This window comes from Cetorhinus maximus, chromosome 8 (genome assembly GCF_964194155.1).
Source record: "Cetorhinus maximus chromosome 8, sCetMax3.hap1.1, whole genome shotgun sequence".
Classification (NCBI taxonomy): Eukaryota; Metazoa; Chordata; class Chondrichthyes; order Lamniformes; family Cetorhinidae; genus Cetorhinus; species Cetorhinus maximus.
Genome location: NC_135886.1, coordinates 54,406,936 through 54,429,996, shown reverse-complemented (window position 1 = coordinate 54,429,996; position 23,061 = coordinate 54,406,936). Strand labels below are relative to the sequence as shown.

The following is a 23,061-nucleotide window of genomic DNA, read 5'->3' as shown; positions in this document are numbered from 1 at the left end:
GGAAGCTCATTGAGCATGCTCACAACAGAAACTGATAGATTTCTGGAGACCAATGACATCAATGCATATAGAGATAGTGCAGGAAAGTGGTGTTGAGATAGATAATCAGCCATGATCTAATTGAATGGCGGGGCAGGCTCGACAGGCTGAATGGCCTACTCCTGTTCCTATGTTGCTAACAGATATTAAGTTAACTGATCACAACTCCAATTTTGAACCCTCCCCTTTCTTAAATAGTGTAGTGACATGCAATTTTCCAATCTTAAGGAATGGTTTGTGAATCAAGAAAACTTTGGAAGATTATCGTTAGAGTCTCTGCAATGTTCTCACCTACATTCTTTAAAACCTTGGGATGAAAACCATCTGGTCTTTGGGATTTGACACTCTTTAGTGCCATTATTTTCTGCATTACTGTTAATTTGCTTCTGTTAATTTTGGTGAGCTGCTGTTCCTGATTCAATATTAGTTTCTTTGGGATTTCCAGTGTACTGACCTACTCCTGTATTGTAAATATGGATACAAAGTAATTATTCAACGTTAGCCATTTCCATATTTTCATTTACAATATCACCGTTTTCAGTTTTCAAGCAGCCGACATTGCTCCTAACAACCCTTTCCAAATATAAAATCGTAAAAATGTTGTGCATTGATTTTGATATCCCTTGCAAGTTTCTTTACTGCAACTTTTGTCACACTTTGCTGTTCGTTGTGTTTTTCATCTGGTGTTTTTTTTTGCATTTCTGTATATTTTTGCTTTTAGTTTTACGTTGTCTCTGATCTCTTCAGTTGGGCATGGCTGGCTTTTATTCTCAAATACAGCTTTAAGGTATAAAGTGATTCTGTAACACATTACGATCTTTACTGAACACCCCCCACTTTTTTTTTGCAAAAACACACCTTATTCATAAAATATCTAATAACATCACAAAACATTTCAAATTGGTCATTACAGAAAGTGCAAAATTCAAATTTTTAATACATTTTGATACAAGTAATATTTACTGTATACATTCTACGTGAGTCATGCAGCCTGAGGTGTTCTACACACAGTTTCTAGCCCCTTGGTGCACAACGGCTAAAAGGCCTTAGACAGCAACCTTCTCCCATTGTACTTCTGCGGCAGTTTTTTAAAATTCATATATGGAATGTGGACATTGCTGGCTAGGCCAGCATTTATTGCCCATCCCTAATTGCCCTTGAGAAGGTGGTGGTAAGCTGCCTTCCTGAACCACTGCAGTCCATGTGGTGTAGGTACACCCACAGTGCTGTTAGGGAGGGAGTTCCAGGAGTTTGACCCAGCGACAGTGAAGGAACGGCGATATATTTCCAAGTCAGGATATTGAGTGGCTTGGAGGGAACTTGTAGGTGATGGTGTTCCCATGTATCTGCTGTCCTTGTCCTTTAGATGGCAGCAGTTGAGGGTTTGGAAGGTGCTGTCTAAGAAGCCTTGGTGAGTTTCTCCAGTGCATCTTGTAGATGGTATACACTGCTGCCACTGTGCATCAGTGGTGGAGAGATTGAATGTTTGTGGAAGGGTGCCAATCAAGGGGGCTGCTTGGCTTAGATGGTGTCAAGCTTCTTGAGTGTTGTGGGAGCTGCACTCACCCAGGCAAGCGGAGAGTATTCCATCACACTCCTGGCTCGTGCCTTGTAGATGCTGGATAGGCTTTGGGGAGTCGGGAAGTGAGTTACTCACCACAGGATTCCTAGCCTCTGTCCTGCCCTTGTAGCCACAATATGTATATGGCTAGTCCAGTTCAGTTTCTGGTCAATGCTAACCCCCAGTTTGTGGATAGTGGGTGATTCAGCGATGGTAATGTCATTGAATGGCAAGGGCGATGGTTAGATTCTACCTTGTTGGAGATGGTCATTGCCTGGCACTTGTGTGGTGTGAATGTTACTTGCCATTTGTCAGCCCAAGCCTGGATATTGTCCAGATCTTGCTGCATTTGGACATGGACCTCTTCAGTATCTGAGGAGTCACGAATGGTGAACATTGCACAATCACCAGTGAACGTCCCCACTGCTGACCTGATGACGGAAGGAAGGTTACTGATGAAACAGCTGAAGATGGTTAGGTAGAAGACACTACCTTGAGGAACTCCTGCAGTGATGTCCTGGAACTGAGATGATTGACCTCCAACAACCACACCCATCTTCCTTTGTGCTAGGTATGACTCCAACCAGCAGAGATTCTGCCCCCCCAGCCCCTGATTCCCATTGACTCCAGTTTTGCTAGGGACCCTTGATGTCACATTTGGTCAAATGTAGTCTTGATGTCAAGGGCAGTCACTCTCAACTCACCTCTGGAGTTCAGCTCTTTTGTCCATGTTTGAATCAAGGCTGTAATGAGGCCAGAAGCTGAGTGACCCTGCCAGAAACTGCGTGTCAGTGAGCAAGTTATTGCTAAGCAAGTGCTGTTTGATAGCACTGTCGATGACACCCCCCCATCACTTTACTGATGATCGAGAGTGGACTGATGGGGCGGTAATTGGCCAGGTTGGATTTGTCCTGCTTTGTGTGTACAGGACATATCTGGGCAATTTTCCACATTGCCAGGCAATGCCAGTATTGTAGCTGTACTGCAACAGCTTGGCTAGGGGTGCAGCAAGTTCTGGAGCACAAGTCTTCAGTACTATCGTGAAACATTGACAGGACCCATAGCCTTTGCACTATCCAGTGCCTTCAAGAAACGGCTGATATCAAGTGAATTGAATTGACTGAAGACAGGCATCTGTGATGATGGAGACCTCCGGAGGAGACAGAGATGGACCATCCATTCAGCACTTCTGGCTGAAGATCGTCGCAAATGCTTCAACCTCATCTTTTGCACTGATGTGCTGGGCTCTTCCATCATTGAGGATAGGGATATGTGTGGAGCCTCCTCCTCCAGTAAGTTGCTTAATTGTCCATCACCATTCACGACTTGATGTGGCAGGACTGCAGAACTTAGATCTGATCTGTTGGTTGTGGATCGCTTAGCTCTGTCTATCACTTGCTGATTATGCTGTTTGGCACACAAGTAGTCCTGTTTTGTAGCTTCAACAGGTTGACACCTCATTTTCACTTATGCCTCGTGCTGCTCCTGTCATGCCCTCCTGAACTATTCATTGAACCAGGGTTGATCCCCTGGCTTGATGGTAATGGAAGAGTGGGGGATATGCCAGGCCATGAGGTTACAGGTTGTGGCTGAGTACAATTCTGTTGCTGCTGATGGCCCACAGGGCCTCATGGTTGCCCAGTTTCGAGTTGCTAGATCTGTTTGAAATCTATCCCATTTAGCACAGTGGTCATGCTACACAACATGATGGAGGGTATCCTCAAGTGTAAAGACAAGGGCTGTGCAGTGGTCACTCCTACCAATATTGTCATGGTCCGATGCATCTGCAGTTGGTGAGGATGAAGTCAAGTATATTCTTCACTCTTGTTGGTTCCCTCACCAACTGCAGTAGACCCAGTCTAGCAGCTACATCGTTTAGGACTCAGCCAGCTCAGACTGTGGTGGCGCTTCTGAGCCACTCTTGGTGATGGACATTGAAGTCCCCCACCCAGAGTAGATTCTGTGCCCTTGCCAGCCTCAGTGCTTCCTCCAAGTGGTGTTCAACATGGAGGGGCACTGATTCATCAGCTGAGGTGGGGCATGGGGGTGTGGTTCATGGTAACCAGCAGGGAGGTTTCCTTGCTCATGTTTGACCTGATGCCATGAGACATGGGGTCCGGAGTCGATGTTGAGGACTCCCAGGGCAATTCCTTCCTGAATGTATAACATTATGCCACCACCTCTGCTGGGACAGGACATACCCAGGGATGATCCAGTGTGGGGAGATGATTCTGGCAAGCAGGGCTTATAATGAGGTGCAAAAGTGTTGGCATATGGTGACGGGGAAACGCGGCCCACCACTGTCGGGTGAAGTAGCGATTGCAAACTGGTTTCACGATAGCGTGAAACTGATTTTTGGCCTTCTTGCCATATTGTCCCCCACAACTGCCATGACACCCGACGCCAACGGGGCTGGAAAATTCTGGCCAGAGACTTTTGCACAGTAAACTGGGCAAGTCTCTTCATGGGTAAAATGAGGGAAGGTCAATGGGAGGGATGGTCTTTGGTCTGCCCGAAACTTGTTGGTCTTCCAAGAGTTGTCCACAATTAAGTGTTGCTGATTAGCTATTCCAAGGTCCAGGACTATGTGCTGAGAGATGCACAAATGCTTGGGGTAGCCACTTGCCATCCTGACTTGGAAATATATCGCTGTTTCTTCACTGTCACTGGGTCAAAATCCTGGAACTCCCTCCCTAACAGCATTGAGGGTGTACCTACACCACATGGACTGCAGCGGTTCAAGAAGGCAGTTCATCACCACCTTTTCAAGGGCAATTAGGAATGGGCAACTAGCCAGCGACACCCACATCCCATTGAATGAAAAAAAACCATCTTGGACGCAGTGAATAAATTAACTACCTTTCTAAAATATGCTAATCTGCTTGTCCCAATCTATATCAAAGTTAAAATCTCCCATTAATATCACTCTGGTTTTGTCAAATGCTTGTCTAATCTCTGCAGGTATGTAATTTAACACTTCAGAGATGCTACCAGGGAGCATATACACATCTCCCACTCCTGTCTTAAATCCTCTTAATTCTACCTGTAAGCTCCACTGCCTGCTTATCTTTCATAATATCCTCTCTGATCATTAGTGATTTCATCCTTAATCACCAAGGTTACTCCTTCCCCTTTACCAATTTTCCTGTAGACCTTATATCCTGGTGTATTTCGTTCCCAGTCCTGATTGTCTTACTGCCATTTCTCAGTACAGTAATGGCTACCATATCATTCCCACCAATTGATTTGCTCCTGCAGTCCAATCAATTTTTTCCTTAATGCTCAATCCATTTGTATGTAATGGACACTTGCTTGGGCCACAGGCCTGTCCTCCAGCTGTGGTGTTTTACTCACGTTTCTTATTTCTCTCTTCTGGTTTAATCTTTGCTAGTGTCCTCAGTTAATAGCACATTTTTGGAAAGGTGAAATCTGAGCTCATAACCCAACATATGTCATCATAATGCCTTGAGTGACCATCCCTGATTTCAACTCCCAGCGGGAGTCGAATGGAGTAGAGAACGGGAAATGGTCCAATCCTCAGCCTATGGACGTTAATTCTGGGCCTCACTTGCATGCTTCATGCTAGATCTGGGAGAAACCTGGCAGGGGACTCCAGCTTGCTTGATGGTACTGTCCCTGTAAGGTAACTAAGTAGTCAGGGAAAGTTTCATGTGATGTTGTTCATCCTGGTGAAACCAAAGGAACATTAAATACACTTATTTTTTGACCCCTTTCTGGCCAAACCCTTGGTGCTGAAGTATGTGGCGGATAAGGATTCCAAGCCATCCTATAATATTTTCATTTAGGACTATAACCATTCAAGATTGACACTAACATTATTTTAGTGACATATGGGAATGTGGAAATCAAAACACAAGATGATCAACCATGATCTTATTGAATGGCAGAGCTGGCTCGAGAGGCCGAATGGTCTACTCCTGTTCCTATTTCTTATATTCTTATTCCTGATTGCTTAAATCAAGAATGCAATATGATAAGTACAATGTTAACATGATTTCAGAAATCAATATTATGTAATCTCCTTATGCTGACTGACTCACTGCCTTACTTTCAAGTTGTTAGGTATCTCAGCCTAGAAATGACAGCAGGAGTGTCAGATGAAATGAAACAGTTTTCTATTTCTTGATGATATTCCAGTACTATCAATATCTCAAATTGTTCATTTCAACTTCTATAGTTAAAAATCCTGGTCACCTTCTCAAATTTTAATGAATTATCCAAACAAGTAGTGTTTGTTCTGCTCTTTTTATATTATGATACAATGTATTAGTGCTTCTGAATGCTTTGTTATTGTGTAATATTTTGCACAATTTTGTTCAGATGGATTAATGATTGAAAATACATTCAAAAGCAGCCATCAGCATTCATATGCACCAACAGGATTACAGCTGTTATAATTCAGCCATTAATTGCAATCTGCGCGGTTAATCAAATGGATTTTTCAAGGAAGAGCAAAGTAAGGTGACTTGTATTAAGAATGAAGAATGTTCCCAAAAATATAAACTAAATAGATTTCCTGCAGTTTTTCTTACAAGTGTTCTGTGGCTTGGGTCAAATAATGGAGGAATTAGATGGGAATGCAAATTGGGGACACCAACTGGATCAGCTGAGCAAAGTGGGAGTTGCAGCAGGGTTTGAGGAGGACTTGCATAGTGTTGGAGCAGAGTCAGCTTCTGTTATCTGGCAAATAGGCATCAGACTTGGCTTGGTTGTAGCACTTTTGATTTTCAGTCAGGAGATTGCAGGCTCAACCTCCATTGTAGGTCTTGAGCACATATCTAGATTTATAAAGTAGTGCAGAGAGATTTGCTGCAGTTGTCAGAGATTGGTTTAACATCCCATCTGAAAGAGACAAAGTTTCATCTGCCATTTCAGGTGTGTATAAATGAATCTCATTGTGCCATTTGAGAAATAGCAGGGGAATTCTCCCAGTGCTTTGGCCAACATTTAGACCCTCAACAACCAGCGTTAGAAATAGATTATTTGATCATGTCAATACCATTTGTAGGATTCAGAGGAAAATTGAATTGCAATACTTTTTCACATGCAATCGTGACAGCATTTCAGAATACTTTATTAGTCGTGAAACACTTTAGAACCTCCTCAGATGAAACGTGTCATTAAATTGCAAGTTCTTATTTTGCTTGTCAAAGTTTCCAAAATGAAGTACAAAAGTGGGAAGTGGGTGCTCTAGTGTCATGGATTTAGTGCTGGACTAGCAACCCAGAGGTAATGAAGTTATAAAATTGAATTTAATAAATCCAGTAATTTGTGGACTGGCATCAGAAAAGTTATCATAAAAGCTGGGATACTGTTGTAAAAAGAAAACTACATATGGTTTACCAGGTCCCCCCACAGGGGAGAGAACAGCATCCTTACCTAGTGTGGCCTAACAGAATAACTTGCATTTTTAGCACCTTTCATCACCACCAGACGTCTCAGCGTTTTACAGTCAACTAAGTACTTTTAAGGTGTAGTCGCTGCTATAATGCAGGAAACACAGCTGCCCATTTGCACACTGCAGGCTCCCACACCATCAGCATAATAATTGTGGGAGTGTAGGTTCAAACTACCTATGTATCTCAGTGTTTTGGGTTGTTTGTAACCCACAATGAGTTAAAATAGCTTTCAGTTCTGCTGAACAGAGATGCTTTGTAAATGAGGTCTAAGGCAAGATTGAACGGCTCAAGGAATGGGAAGGTCATTCAGCCATGCCTTGAGGGTCTGGGACACTCTGTTTGGGCCTGTTTATAGTAATAAAGCGATTGAAGAGCTTAAGTGAATCATATATCCATGGTAACAGAATCATTGGAAGAGAGCGAGATGAACATGTGTTTATCTTCTTAGCCTTATGCTGTCTATCTGAAGTCTGCTTTGTGTGTCTTTTGAAATATTGTAATTTAGTGTTATTATGCATGCACACATGGAATGCAGAGATCAAAGGTATAACTGGTTTAAGTGTTTTGAATAAACCACTCTTTGCTGTAATCAAGTTGGAATGGTGAAATATGGTACCTGATTTCTTGTAATGAATTGCAAACTCAAATGATAAAAATCAAAATCATATGGGATCGTGCTGTATGATTTGACTGAGTACTCATGTTGGACACGAGTTCATGAAAGACAAAAAGATCAATTCTGCGGTTGTTATAACTGATGTCTGTTTTTAAAGTAAAAGAAAATGGAACAGGAAAGCAATTCGACAATAAACGACCGGATAATCTGTTTTTGTGATATTCATGGATAAATATTTGCCGGGATACCGGGAATAACTCCCCTGCTCTTCTTCAAAATAGTGCCATGGGATTTTTACATCCACCTGAGAGGGCAGGTCGAACCTAGATTTAACACCTCATCTGAAAGACTCAACAGTGCACCACTCCCTTAGCACTGCACTGAAGTGTCAGCCTTTATTTTTGTGGTCAAGTTCTGAAGCGAAACATTCCGATTCAGGGGCGAGTGCACCACAAACTTGAGCCACGGCTGACAAACAACAAGCCTACTTGTGAATCCAGTGACACTATGCAGTTGACTCTTTTGCTATCTGAAAAGGCCTAGCAAATCATTCATTTGTAAAAGTAGGTCACCAAAGGCAGCAGCCCACAACTATATACTCTATGTCTGCTGAGTTTTTCCAGGTATTTTTGTTTATGTTTTGGACTTCCAGCATCCACAGTTTTTTGCTTTTATATTCTCTATGGAACTGGGAATGGGCAATAAGTGCAGTGTACAGTCAGAGAACAAACTTTTGTTTTCATAAAAGCAAAAAAACTGCGGATGCTGGAAATCTAAAACAAAAACAAAAATACCTGGAAAAACTCAGCAGGTCTGGCAGCATCTGCGGAGAGGAGCACAGTTAACGTTTCGAGTCCAAATGACCCTTCAACAGAACTAAGTAAAAATAGAAGAGAGGTGAAATATAAGCTGAAACAAAAAATAAAAAATACCTGGAAAAACTCAGCAGGTCTGGCAGCATTGGCGGAGAAGAGTACAGTTGATGTTTCGAGTCCTCATGACCCTTCAACAGAACTAAGTAAAAATAGGAGAGGGGTGAAATATAAGCTGGTTTAAGGTGGGGGAGGGGGGAGAAGGGTGGGGGGGGTGGTTGTTGGGACAAGCAAGCAGCGATAGGAGGAAATAACCAAAAGCTGTCACAGACAAAAGATCAAAGAGGTGTTGAAGGCGATGATATTATCTAAAAGAATGTGCTCATTTCTCACTATCTTGACTCCCTTCTCTCTCCCCTTGTCCAGTCCCTTCCCACCTACATCCGTGATTCCTCTGACACCTTACGTCATATCAACAATTTCCAGGTCCCTGGCCCCAACCGCCTCCTCTTCACCATGGACGTCCAATCTCTCTACACCTCCATCCCCCACCGGGATGGTCTGAGGGCTCTCAGCTTCTTCCTCGAACGGAGGCCCGAACAATCCCCATCCACCACTACTCTCCTCCGTCTAGCTGAACTTGTTCTCACACTGAACAATTTCTCCTTTAACTCCTCTCACTTCCTCCAAATAAAAGGTGTGGCTATGGGTACCCGCATGGGCCCCAGCTATGCCTGTCTCTTTATGGGGTATGTGGAACATTCCTTGTTCCAGTCCTACTCTGGCCCCCTCCCACGACTCTTTCTCCAGTACATCGATGATTACTTCGGTGCTGCTTCATGCTCTCGTCGGGACCTGGAAAAATTTATTAATTTTGCTTCCAATCTCCACCCCTCCATCATTTTCACATGGTCCATCCCTTCCCTTCCTTGACCTCTCTGTCTCAATTTCTGGTGATAGACTGTCCACCAATATCCATTACAAGCCTACCGACTCCCACAGCTACCTCGACTACAGCTCCTCACACCCCGCTTCCTGTAAGGACTCCATCCCATTCTCTCAGTTCCTTCGCCTCCGTCCTGATGATGCTACCTTCAAAAACAGTTCCTCTGACATGTCCTCCTTCTTCCTTAACCAAGGTTTTCCACCCACGGTAGTTGACAGGGCCCTCAACCGTGTCCAGCCCATCTCCCGCGCATCCGCCCTCACGCCTTCTCCTCCCTCCCGGAAACATGGTAGGGTCCCCCTTGTCCTCACTTATCACCCCACCAGCCTCCGCATTCAAAGGATCATCCTCCGCCATTTCCGCCAACTCCAGCATGATGCCACCACCAAACATATCTTCCCTTCACCCCCCCGGCGGCATTCCACAGGGATCGTTCCCTCCGGGACACCCTGGACCACTCCTCCATCACCCTCTACTCCTCAACCGCCTCCTACAGCACCTCCCCATGCGAACGCAAGACATGTAACACCTGCCCCTTCACTTCCTCTCTCCTCACCGTCCAAGGGCCCAAACACTCCTTTCAAGTGAAGCAGCATTTCACTTGCATTTCCTTCAACTTAGTCTACTGCATTCATTGCTCCCAATGCGGTTTCCTCTACATCGGAGAGACCAAACGCAGACTGGGTGACCGCTTTGCAGAACACCTTCGGTCTGTCTGCAAGAATGACCCAGACCTCCCTGTCGCTTGCCATTTTGACACTCCACCCTGCTCTCTTGCCCACATGTCTGTCCTTGGCTTGCTGCATTGTTCCAGTGAAGCTCAACGCAAACTGAAGGAACAGAACCTCATCTTCCGACTAGGCACTTTACAGCCTTCCGGTCTGAATATTGAGTTCAACAATTTTAGATCTTAAACTCCCTCCTCCATCCCCACCCCCTTTCCATTTCTTCCCCCTTCTTTTTGTTTTTTCCAATAATTTATATAGATTTTTATTTTCCCACCTATTTCCATTATTTTTAATGTATTCCACCGATCATTTATCTGTACCTTTTATGCCCTTTTAGTCTTATTTCACCCCACCCCCACTAGAGCTCTCTATAGCTTGCTTGTCCTGTTATCCATTCTTAATTAGCACATTCTTTTAGATAATATCACCACCTTCAACACCTTTTTGGTCCTTTGTCTGTGACAGCTTTTGGTTATCTCCTCCTATCACTGCTTGCTTGTCCCAACCACCACCCCACCGCCTTAAACCAGCTTATATTTCACCCCTCTCCTGTTTTTACTTAGTTCTGTTGAAGGTTCATGAGGACTCGAAACGTCAACTGTACTCATCTCCGCCGATGCTGCCAGACCTGCTGAGTTTTTCCAGGTATTTTTTATTTTTTGTTTTGGATTTCCAGCATCCGCAGTTTTTTGTTTTTATGAAATATAAGCTGGTTTAGGGGTGGGTGGGACAAGTAGAGCTGGATAAAGGGCCAGTGATAGGTAGAGATAACCAAAAGATGTCAGAGACAAAAGGACAAAGAGGTGTTGAAGGTGGTGATATTATCTAAGGAATGTGTTAATTAAGGGTAGAAAGCAGGACAAGCAAGGTACAGATAGTCCTAGTGGGGGGTGGGGTGAAGGAATCGAAAAAGGCTAAAAGGTAGAGATAAAACAATGGATGGAAATACATTTAAAAATAATGGAAATAGGTGGGAAAACAAAAATCTATATAAATTATTGAAAAAAAACGGGGGGAAATCGGAAAGTGGGTGGGGATGGAGGAGAGAGTTCATGATCTAAAATTGTTGAACTCAATATTCAGTCCGGAAGGCTGTAAAGTGCCTAGTCGGAAGATGAGGTGCTGTTCCTCCAGTTTGCATTGAGCTTCACTGGAACAATGCAGCAGGCCAAGGACGGACATGTGGGCATGAGAGCAGGGTGGAGTGTTGAAATGGCAAGCGACAGGGAGGTCTGGGTAATGCTTGTGGACAGACCGAAGGTGTTCTGCAAAGCGATCACCCAGTCTGCGTTTGGTCTCTCCAATGTAGAGGAAACCGCATTGGGAACAACGAATGCAGTAGACTAAATTGAGGGAAGTGCAAGTGAAATGCTGCTTCAATTGAAAGGAGTGTTTGGGCTCTTGGACGGTGAGGAGAGGGGAAGTAAAGGGGCAGGTGTTACACCTTCTGCAGTTGCATGGGAAGGTGCCGTGGGAGGGGGTTGAGGTGTAGAGGGTGATGGAGGAGTGGTCCAGGGTGTCCCGGAGGGAACGATCCCTGTGGAATGCCGCCGGGGGGGTGAAGGGAAGATATGTTTGGTGGTGGCATCATGCTGGAGTTGGCGGAAATGGCGGAGGATGATCCTTTGAATGCGGAGGCTGGTGGGGTGATAAGTGAGGACAAGGGGGACCCTACCATGTTTCTGGAAGGGAGGAGAAGGCATGAGGGCGGATGCGCGGGAGATGGGCTGGACACGGTTGAGGGCCCTGTCAACTACCGTGGGTGGAAAACCTCGGTTAGGGAAGAAGAAGGACATGTCAGAGGAACTGTTTTTGAAGGTAGCATCATCAGAACAGATGCGACAGAGGCGAAGGAACTGAGAGAATGGGATGGAGTCCTTACAGGAAGCGGGATGTGAGGAGCTGTAGTCGAGGTAGCTGTGGGAGTCGGTAGGCTTGTAATGGATATTGGTGGACAGTCTATCACCAGAAATTGAGACAGAGAGGTCAAGGAAGGGAAGGGAAGTGTCAGTGATGGACCATGTGAAAATGATGGAGGGGTAGAAATTGGAAGCAAAATTAATAAATTTTTCCAGGTCCAGATGAGAGCATGAAGCAGCACCAAAGTATTCATCGATGTACTGGAGAAAGAGTTGTGGGCGGGGGCCGGAGTAGGACTGGAACAAGGTATGTTCCACATACCCCATAAAGAGACAGGCATAGCTGGGGCCCATGCGGGTACCCATAGCCACACCTTTTATTTGGAGGAAGTGAGAGGAGTTTAAGGAGAAATTGTTCAGTGTGAGAACAAGTTTAGCCAGACAGAAGAGAGTAGTGGTGGATGGGAATTGTTCGGGCCTCTCTTCGAGGAAGAATCGGAGAGCCATCAGACCATTCCGGTGGAGGATGGAGGTGTAGAGGGATTGGACGTCCATGGTGAAGAGGAGGCGGTTGGGGCCAGGGAACTAGAAATTGTTGATATGATGTAGGGTGTCAGAGGAAACACGGATGTAGGTGGGGAGGGACTGGACAAGGGGAGAGAGAATGGAGTCAAGATAGCAAGAAATAAGTTCCGTGGGGCAGGAACAGGCTGACACGATCGGTCTGCCGGGACAGTCCTGTTTGTGGATTTTGGGTAGGAGGTTGGGAGACTATCAGCTTGGAAGCTGTGGAAGGAAGATCTCCAGAGGAGATGAGGTCAGTAACAGTCCTGGAAACAATGGCTTGATGTTCGGTGGTCGGGTCATGGTCCAGGGGGATGTAGGAGGAAGTGTCTGCGAGTTGACGCTCAGCCTCTGCGAGGTAGAGGTCAGTGCGCCAGACAACAACAGCACCATTCTTGTCAGCGGGTTTGATGACAATGTCAGGGTTGGACCTGAGAGAATGGAGTGCAGCAAGTTCAGAGAGAGACAGGTTAAAAACAAGACTTTCGTTTTGCCCTGATTTTCATTAATATAGAAATGCAACTTGTTATTGAAACCTAACACCTGTCATTAACCAGTTGAGAAAGTGGCTAAAGAGGTATGCAGAAGGTGGTGTTAAATCTAAGCCCTATCTGCCCTCTCATGTGGATGTAAAAATCCATGGTACTATTTTGAGAAGAGTAGGGAGTTAGTCCCAGTGTCCTGGCCAATATTTATCCCTCAACATCTCAAAAACAGATTATCCAGTCATTTATTGTTGAATTGCTTTCCTGTTCTGTTTTCTCCTGTTACTTTAAAAACAGACATCAGTTATAACAACTGCAGAATCACTCTTTCATCTTTAATGAGCTCATGTCCAACATGAGGACTCAGTCAAATCATACAGCACGATCCCATACGATTTTGATTTATCATTGAGTTTGCAAATTCATTACAAGAAATCAGTTAACACATTTCACCATTCCAACCTGTCTGCAGCAAAGAGTGGTTTATTCAAAACACTTAAACCAATTCTACCTTTGATCTCTGAATTCTATGTTCATGCATACTAACAATAAATTAGAATACACTAACAGACACAAAGCAGACTTCAGATATACAGCATGGGGCTAAGAAGCTACACATGTTCATCTCACTCTCTTCCAATGATTCTGTTACCATGGTTATATGGTTCACTTAAGCTCTTCAATTGTGTTAATACTATAAAGATAAGGATCATGTGACAGACTACATGGAACTGCAGGTCTTTTCCTGTTCACGATTATCATATAATTTCCCCTCTGATCTTGAATGAATTAAACAATCACATTTTTGACACATTTATTATACAATAGCCCCAGTTTAACATGAATTGTTCCACAATGGTGGCCAGTTTAGCACATGGTCACAATGACTGCTGGTTTGGTTTGTCTAGTGCTTTGAAAATTTTAAAATGTGCTCATACAATGGTTTTCATGCAACAAGGCATGCTACAAGAGAATCACAGGAGACAAAGCAATGTGGGAGAAAAATTATGCCAGATAACTGTCTCAGGCAACTTTTGAAGGAAGCTAGGAGATTTAGGAAGAGTTCCTCAGTGCAGCAGCACAATGGCCAAAAGTGCAGATGACTATAGATGAGAGGGAGGAAAAGCATCTTGGACTGGAATCTGCAGAGTGGGAAGGGCAGCATGGTACACACTCAGTGAATTATACAGCAATTTGAAATGAACATGCTGGAAACAGGGAGAAAATAACAGTGGGGCCATAGGTGGTGATCGGCTTTCAGGAATTAGCATGGTGACAGGGCATAAATGGGCAGAGGTCGGGAAGAGTTGAAGAGGATAGCAAGAACAACATTGAGGAAATCAAACCTCAGTGACAAAGGTAGATATAAGGTTTTCAACAGCAATAGAGATGGTCAGATCAAGTCTGCTCTGGAGTTGGTAATCTACCCTGATCAAACCTGCACTGTACCTGTCTGGAAGATCTCTGATAGCCTCGCGCTACTCAGGGATACGATCACCTATATGCGGGACAGGGGAGTGGAGATCTGCTCAATCAACTTGGACCAGAAGGCCTTTGACAAAATATGGCATACCGCCATGACCGATGTGTACCCCAAAATGAGGTTTGGGGAAGGATTCTGCAATTCGACGTGCACAGGTCTGGCCCATACCCTACTCCTGTGCCATGGTGATCATCTAAGCTAAAATCCACTTTTTCTAGAGATTGAAAATAAACCATGTCTGCAGGCAGACGATGCACAATTCTTTAGACAAAAACATACCTAACGTCCTCTCATCCTAATGACCACCTTTGTGTGCAGCTGCATTAAGCTATGTGTACACTCTCAGTACACAAATACCAAGTGTCACTAAGTACCAAGGTTCTATTGGTGTTGCAAAGGATGGGGTTTGGCCACATTGCCGCTGAACTCTCCAGTCAGAAAAACACCTCTGACCACAAGTCCAGACAGTGGTCTGTAAGCAATGTCCTCGAGACCCTGTGGGAAAAGGACATGGTGGATCCTGTCAGATGGTTTCTTGAGCAAACTTTTAAGTCATTTTACACAATGTCTCATCACCAGAACTTTCAAACAAGCAACTACACTTAGCTTGGCTGTTGGTGAGAAGGGCACACCCAGTCACATCTCCCTGCCTGCCTCACCTCCACATGTTGCCTTCACGTTGGTTGTGGTGGGGAAGAGACCGTCACCTATTCCCTTTTGAATGTGCTTTTGTAAAGCAAATCTAGAAAGATGCAGTGGTTTTTGTTGAGGTACATCCTGAACAGCTCCATAACGCAGGATTGTGCTTTACAGCTCAATGGGGAGAGTCCACTATCTAAGGCCCGCCCACTGTAGTATAGTGAGGGGTTTTTACAGTGCTTCCAGCCCTGCAGGCTGTATGCACAAGAGAAGGTTTGACATGAAATAAATATACACTGCAAATATAATCTGTAATTCTAAGTGTGGTGAGGCATCTCATGTATTGTAAGTAACTTATGAATATATGAAATAGGAGAACTTAGGCCATTCAGCCCCTCAAGCTTGTTCTGCCGTTCAATAAGATCATGGCTGATCTGTTTGTGCTTTGAAATCCACATTCCCATCTACTCCCAATCACCTCCGATTCCCTTGCCTAACAAGAATCTATCTACCTCTGCCTTAAAAATATTCAATGACCCCGCCTCCACTGCCTTCTGAGGCAGAGTTCCAAAGTTGCACAACCCTCAGAAAAAAATTCTCCTAATCTCTGTCCTAAAAGTGTGACCCCTAATTTCAAAACAGTGCCCCCTAGTTCTGGACTCACCCACAAGAGGAAACATTCTTCCCACATCCACCTTATCAATACCATTCAGGTTCTTATATACTTCAATCAAGTCACCCCCTCATTCTTCTAAACTCCAGTGGAAACAAGCGCAGTCTGTCCAATCTGTCCTCATAAGGCAACCCACTCATTCCAGATATCAATCTCCTCTGAAACGCCTCCAACACATTAACATCCTTCCTTAAATAAGGAGACTAAAACTGCACAGTGCGAGAGATGTGGTCTCACCAATGCCTTGTATAACTGAAGCATAACTTATCTGTATAGCACTTATATAATGCCAAATATGTAATGTACCTTTACAAACATTTTTATAAAATATATTTTTGTGAAAAAAGATAAACAATGAATGTTGACAGGCACTAGTCGGTTGCCTAAGTTGATGTTATATTACCTTCTATACCTTTGGTAAGCGGCTTGCTGCTTCTGAATGATTAACAGTTTTTAATGTAGCAAGAGATTAAATTCAGATTCAAAACAGAAAGCAGCTCAGTTCTTCCAAAAGCAATGTTAACAGCACACCTCCGTTAGAACGCCTGAATCCCGATTTCCAATCATGCTTCCCCGAGGAGCTGCCTGTTTGTTTGTACTCTGGCCATATGTGGTCACTAATTCTGGCAGGTAAATAAATAAGCGTTGATTGTCCTTTAAATTAAGTACCGCGTTGAAAATTATGATTAAATGACCTACTTTCAGAAAAAATAGCTGCCAAATAATTCATTTGACATGGGCATTGAAATTGTACATAGGAATTACATTTTATAATATTAGTCCTTGCTGTGCTATTGATGTAACCAGAGCCGCAGGTCACCATTCAGATGGATAAAAGCTCTGAAGAGCCATACGGACTCGAAACGTTAACACTATTCAGATGGATCTGCGTCACAGATTCACTTAAGGTGGCCTAGATCAGACACTAAACTGAATTATTTTCGACTGATTTATCCTGACACACAAGGCAATTTAACTAACTTGCACATAAAAGTCATAAACTAAATTAAAGGCATCGCAAGAACAATTTGCAATCTGAATTACACTGCAGTGCATTTAGTATTCTGAACCTTTGCCCCAAGGAGTGCGTGACGCGAAAACCTGCAAGGATATTTCAATACATACCACCAAGTCTCCTGTGTTACTGCTCATGTCAAGTCAGATGATAGACTTTCTAATTCACTGGAGTTTAATGCCGCATAAAAGGAGAAGTTATTTTCCGCTAAGGTGGATCAGTGACACTTTGAAGACAGAAAGGCTAAATATTTAGCGTTCAGAGGCTCGAAATAATAGAGTTCGTTTATCAGAGTTGGGTTGGAAATGTGCTGATCCTTATCGTAAAAGCAAATGATTATTTTAACTGGTGTTAAATCTTTCAAGTTGGCGGATAGATTCTTGAACCAATACGAAAAAAGTTTAAGAGTAAGTTTATAATTAAACAGGAAGGAAATGCCCGTGTACAAACCAATTTTACAGTAGACAAATCTTTGATGCTACCTCTCCTGGTTTCACGTGGTGGGTTCTTGTGCTGATAAGGCATTATTGTTCTGCTACGTGGAGGTCTGGATGTTTTTATTTACAGATTTGTGAAAGAAATAGAGCATGTCTATTCAAAAGTTATTTTCTATCGAGGCTGTAAATCGGATTTTTATGGGAATAAAGAACCTGCGGGGTTCTTGTATTTTGAGATTCTGGAGAGCTCCTCGAAATGAAAATAGCTTCTTTATACGTTTGAAAAAAGCTGGACACAAAATTATGAATTTGGAAGTGAGCGAAAACATTTGAAGCGTGTCAGGTAAGGTGTATACGCTTATATTTAAACAAAATATAAGATATAATTTATAGTAACTCCATGGGTACTGTACTTTACAATAGGGCGACCGCAGTAGAATTCAACAGGGAGGTGGTGCAGGAAGTCGAGTTTGCCATTTACAGGAGGTGCACACTATATACTTTAATATTTACAATGTCCTGTGGTTTTGTTCATGGCGAGTTGGAGACCAGGAGTGCCATGTAGGTATGTTGGCCTACTCTTTTAGAGGCTGAACTGGGATGAGAAGGCACGTGAAGGGTGCATGCTTGCTGATCAATCTCTGGAATCCAGCCCCTCTCCCACAATCATCTGAATACACCCACCGACCCGCCCCCAGCCTCACATATCGTCCAGTTAGCTCCTCATCTACGTCATGAAACTATTGCCAACTAATGCCTTTTCCCCAACACCCATTCAATTAACCCCAACTCTCACCCCAAACAATTAACCCTTCTCCCTTTCCATTTACCCGACATTTAAGTTCTTCCCCCCACCCCATGATTTTCTACCCACATAATCCAAGGAGAGCATTTAAAAAAACGCAATGTTGCTGTTAGTGGTCGGATCTTTGAAGGTGCTGAAGGATTTGCAATGTAATAAATCCGAGTACGGTTTGTATAGCAAGAGAAGCTTTATTAAAAAATATTTTCACAAAATAAATGGATTTAAAAACATACATTGAAAATCATGCATTCAATACCACAAATGTAAGGTACAATTATCAATAAATTTAGATACACATAGCCAGGAGTGATTCCTGTAGGCATTTCATTCTCCTCAGACTCCAGGCATTTCTAATACTGTTCTACTGGACCATTACACACTTTGCTCGAATCATTTAACCCCTTAGAATGACTTGCCCGGCAGTTACTCTCAAGTATTCACCAGGCTATTTAGTTTAAACACACCTACAACAGATCAACAATCCACTCTGCTTTCTCCATGTTGTCCAAATGTGTGGATTTAGTCTAGAACAGCTATGAGCTTCCTACTTTCGAAATCCATTGGTGATTTGGGAGGAGGAAACATCAGAATCCTGCAGGCATCTTTCATCAGGACCACTGCGTCAAGTAGGAAAAAAATCTCCCTGGCATAAGGTAGGTCAGGCTGAATAACCAGGTCCTTGCACAAACAGTTCCTGTTTGCTGTTCCCCTTTACAAAGGCATTTTATCAGCACCGATAGTGTACTCCCTACACTGACCCACCCCCACTCCGACCCTTCTAAGTCTAATCTACTTTGCATTTATTTGTAATAATTTCTGAGTGAGGTTTGCTTCAGAGGCACCAGTAATGAACCATTAAATCAGGTTGAACTATCCTGCAGCATTTAAACATAATATTTATTCGGGAAGCTTAACCTTTGGATCTGCTGCAATCTATTTTGCAATAGATTGAAATATCTTTGAATTGCAAAAAAATCTGGGTTACTTCGTAGAATCATATACTTTCATGTCATCGGCAAATTGTACCCTGCAAACCAAGTCCAGGTTATTTATATATTAAAAATACTAACCCCTGGGGCAACAATATTGTTCACCAGTCTAAAAAAAACATTCACCACTACTCTCCACTTTTTGATCTTTTAACCAATTCCACATTCACTGCCTTTTTAATTCCATTCTCTTCAATTATGTTGCTGCCCCAAAATCTGATACATTCCCTTTTTTGGGAAAAGGGCACAATTAATATCGAGACGTACGGCTTGAATGAATTATTTTGTAGAGTTAATTCGTTGTTCACGTGCGAAGCTCATGCAGAGCTATCCGAATTACAAGTTACATAACTGTCCCCGTTGTAAGCTGTTTTTGTTGTATAATTACGGCCCAATGCACCATTCTCATTTACTGATGTTAATACGCACACTGTCGCCCAGGAACCAACCCAACATGCACATTAGGGTGGTGGCCCCCTTACCTCCAGCGGTTCACACCAACGTTGGACGAACCGGCGAACCAAGGGTCGAGGATGTAGACGCAGCGGATGGTGCTGGCACCCCGCAGAGCCTCCCTCAGCGCTGGATTATCGTGCAGCCGGAGTCCCTTGCGGAACCAGTGGATGGAGTGGGTCTCCATGTCGCTGGGTGAAGGGAGTGCGGCTGCAGTGCTGGCGGTCGACAGTGACTCCTAACAGCGACAACAGCACAGCACCATTCCCTCCCTTCCCGCGCAGAAGCTCACTCGCACCTGCTGCCGCTCTGCGCCTCGCGCTCCGGCCGTTAGCCTTTTACAGGTGGCAACGCGAGCTCCGCCCTTTCTCCTCCTCTCATTGGACAGCGCCGCGAACTCCGCCCCTTCCCCACCTATCAATAACCAATGCATAGGGCTCGCCCTCACGATGCCCCTCCCCTCAGTTAAAAGCTAGCTTCATCGGCCGCGTACTACAGCAGCTTATCAAAAACAGAAATACTTGTAAAAACTCAGCAGGTCTGGCAGCATCGGTGGAGAAGAACAAAGTTCTCGTTTCGAGTCCTCATGACCCTTCAACAGAACTAAATAGAAACAGGAAAGGGGTGCAAAGAAGCTGGTTTAAGGGGGAAGGGCGGGTGGGGGGGTGGGGGGTGGGGTGTTGTTGGGACAAGCAAGCAGTGATAGGAGGAGATAACCAAAAGATGTCACAGATAAAAGTACAAAGAGGTGTTGAAGGTGGTGATATTATCTAAGGAATGTGCTCATTAAGATTGGAGAGCAGGACGAGCAAGGTAGCTCTAGTGGGGGTGGGGTGAAATAAACCATGGGTGGAATACATTTAAAAATAATGGAAATAGGTGGGAAAATAAAAATCTATATAAATTATTGGAAAAAACAAAAGGGCGGGGGAAGAAACGGAAAGGGGGTGGGGATGGACGGGGCAGTTCAAGATCTAAAGTTGTTGAACTCAATATTCAGTCCGGAAGGCTGTAAAGTGCCTAGTCGGAAGATGAGGTGCTGTTCCTCCAGTTTGCGTTGAGCTTCACTGGAACAATGCAGCAGGCCAAGGACAGACATGTGGGCATGAGAGCAGGGTGGAGTGTTGAAATGGCGAGTGACAAGGAGGTCTGGGTCATGCTTGCGGACAGACCGAAGGTGTTCTGCAAAGCGGTCACCCAGTCTGCGTTTGGTCTCTCCAATGTAGAGGAAACCGCATTGAGAGCAACAAATGCAGTAGACTAAGTTGGAGGAAATGCAAGTGAAATGCTGCTTCACTTGAAAGGAGTGTTTGGGCTCTTGGACGGTGAAGAGAGAGGAAGTGGAGGGGCAGGTGTTGCATATTTTGCGTATGCATGGGGAGGTGTCATAGGTGGGGGTTGAGGAGTAGGGGGTGATGGAGGAGTGGACCAGGCTGTCACGGAGGGAATGATCCCTACGGAATGCCGCCAGGGGGGGTGAAGGGAAGATGTGTTTGGCGGTGGCATCATGCTGGAGTTGGCGGAATTGGTGGAGGATGATCCTTTGAATGTGAAGGCTGGTGGGGTGATAAGTGAGGACAAGGGCGACCCTATCATGTTTCTGGGAGGGTGGAGAAGGCATGAGGGCGGATGCGCGGGTGATGAGCCGGACACGGTTGAGGGCCCTGTCAACTGCCGTGGGTGGAAAACCTCGGTTAAGGAAGAAGGAGGACATGTCAGAGGAACTGTTTTTGAAGGTAGCATCATCAGAACAGATGCGACAGAGGCGAAGGAACTGAGAGAATTGGATGGAGTCCTTACAGGAAGCGGGTTGTGAGGAGCTGTAGTCGAGGTAGCTGTGGGAGTTGGTAGGCTTGTAATGGATATTGGTGGACAGTCTATCACCAGAAATTGAGACAGAGAGGTCAAGGAAGGGAAGGGAAGTGTCAGTGATGGACCATGTGAAAATGATGGAGGGGTGGAGATTGGAAGCAAAATTAATAAATTTTTCCAGGTCCCGACGAGAGCATGAAGCAGCACCGAAGTAATCATCGGTGTACCAGAGAAAGAGTTGTGGGAGGGGGCCGGAGAAGGTCCTATCTTATCGCAATCTTATTGAATGGCGGAGGAGACTCGAGGGGCCAACTGGCCTACTTCTCCTATATCTTATGTTCACATAACATCTTCTGTCTCTACACTGGCCTTAGCCTATCAGCTGCTAAAACCATCATCCATACCTTTGTTACCTCTGGACTCCATCACTTTCCCTGATGATCTCCCACTTTCTACCTTCCATAATCCAGCTCATGTGTGTTGGATACACCTTGGTGACAGAGCAATGTTCTTGATGTGGAATAGCTGGTCTGTTTTTGTTTTCCTCGTACCACTGAAAGCCATCCCTCTGGACACTCCGCCCATTGAAAGCCATCCCTCTGGACACTACGCCCATTGAAAGCCATCCCTCTGGACACTTCGCCCATTGAAAGCCATCCCTCTGGACACTCTGCCCATTGAAAGCCATCCCTCTGGACACTCCGCCCATTGAAAGCCATCCCTCTGGACACTCCGCCCATTGAAAGCCATCCCTCTGGACACTTTGCCTATTGAAAGCCATCCCTCTGGACATTCCGCCCATTGAAAACCATCCCTCTGGGATTATAAACAGGTTAAGTGAGTGGGCAAAAATTTGGCAGATGGATTATAATGTGGGAAAATGTAAGATTATGCACTTTGGCAGGAAGAATAGAGCAGCTGAATATTATTTAAATAGAGAAAGGCTGCAGAAAGCTGCAGCAGAGAAGGATTTGGGTCCTTGTGCATAATCCCAAAAAGCTAACATACAAGTTCAGCAGGTAATAGGGAAGGCAAATGGAATGTTGGCCTTTATTTCAAAGGGAATGGGGTATAAAAATAGGGAAGTCTTGCTATAACTATACAACGCACTAGTTAGACCACAGTTAGAATACTGCAAACAGTTTTGGTCCCCTTATCTGAGGAAAGATATACTGGAGGCAGTCTAGGGAAGGTTCACTAGGTTGATCCTGGGTATGGAGAGATTTTCTTATGAGGAGAGCTTGAGTAGGTTGGGTCTGTACTCATTGGAGTTTGGGAGAATGAGAGGCAACCTTATTGAAACATAAGATTTTTGGGAGGTTTGACAGGGTAGATGCTGAGAGGTTGTTTCCCTTTTTGGGAGAGTCTAGGGCCAGAGGGCCCTCAGGATAAGGGGTCGCCCATTTAAGACAGAGATGAGGAGGAATTTTTTCTCTGAGGTTAGTGAATCTGTAGAATTTTTTTTACCGCAGAGGGCTGTAGATTCTGGGTCTTTAAGAATATTCAAGGCTGAGATAGACAGATTTTTAATCAGTAAGGGAATGAAGGGTTGTGGGGAATGTTTCTATGTCTTATGTACTCTGTTGTCAAGATATTGTATATATTTTGTATTGACATGTGGTGGACATGTTGGTCACCTGTTCAGTAATGACAGCAGAAACTCACCAGACTGGAATCTAAGCTCCTCATAGCTCTTTTAAAGCCAACCTAATAAACTAAATCAAC

General features: G+C 44.3%; 1 protein-coding gene across 1 annotated transcript in view; it reads right to left on the bottom strand.

Annotated features, from left to right (window-relative positions):
- LOC144683647 (cryptochrome-1-like) overlaps window positions 1–19,798 on the bottom strand; it is a 102,785-nt gene extending 82,987 nt beyond the window's left edge. Inside the window, exon 1 of the mRNA XM_078546896.1 lies at window positions 19,554–19,798. Within this exon, the coding sequence (XP_078403022.1) occupies window positions 19,554–19,711 (158 nt within the window). The 5' untranslated portion in view covers window positions 19,712–19,798. The remainder of the gene's footprint in view (window positions 1–19,553) is intronic.
- Window positions 19,799–23,061: the final 3,263 nt, after the last annotated feature.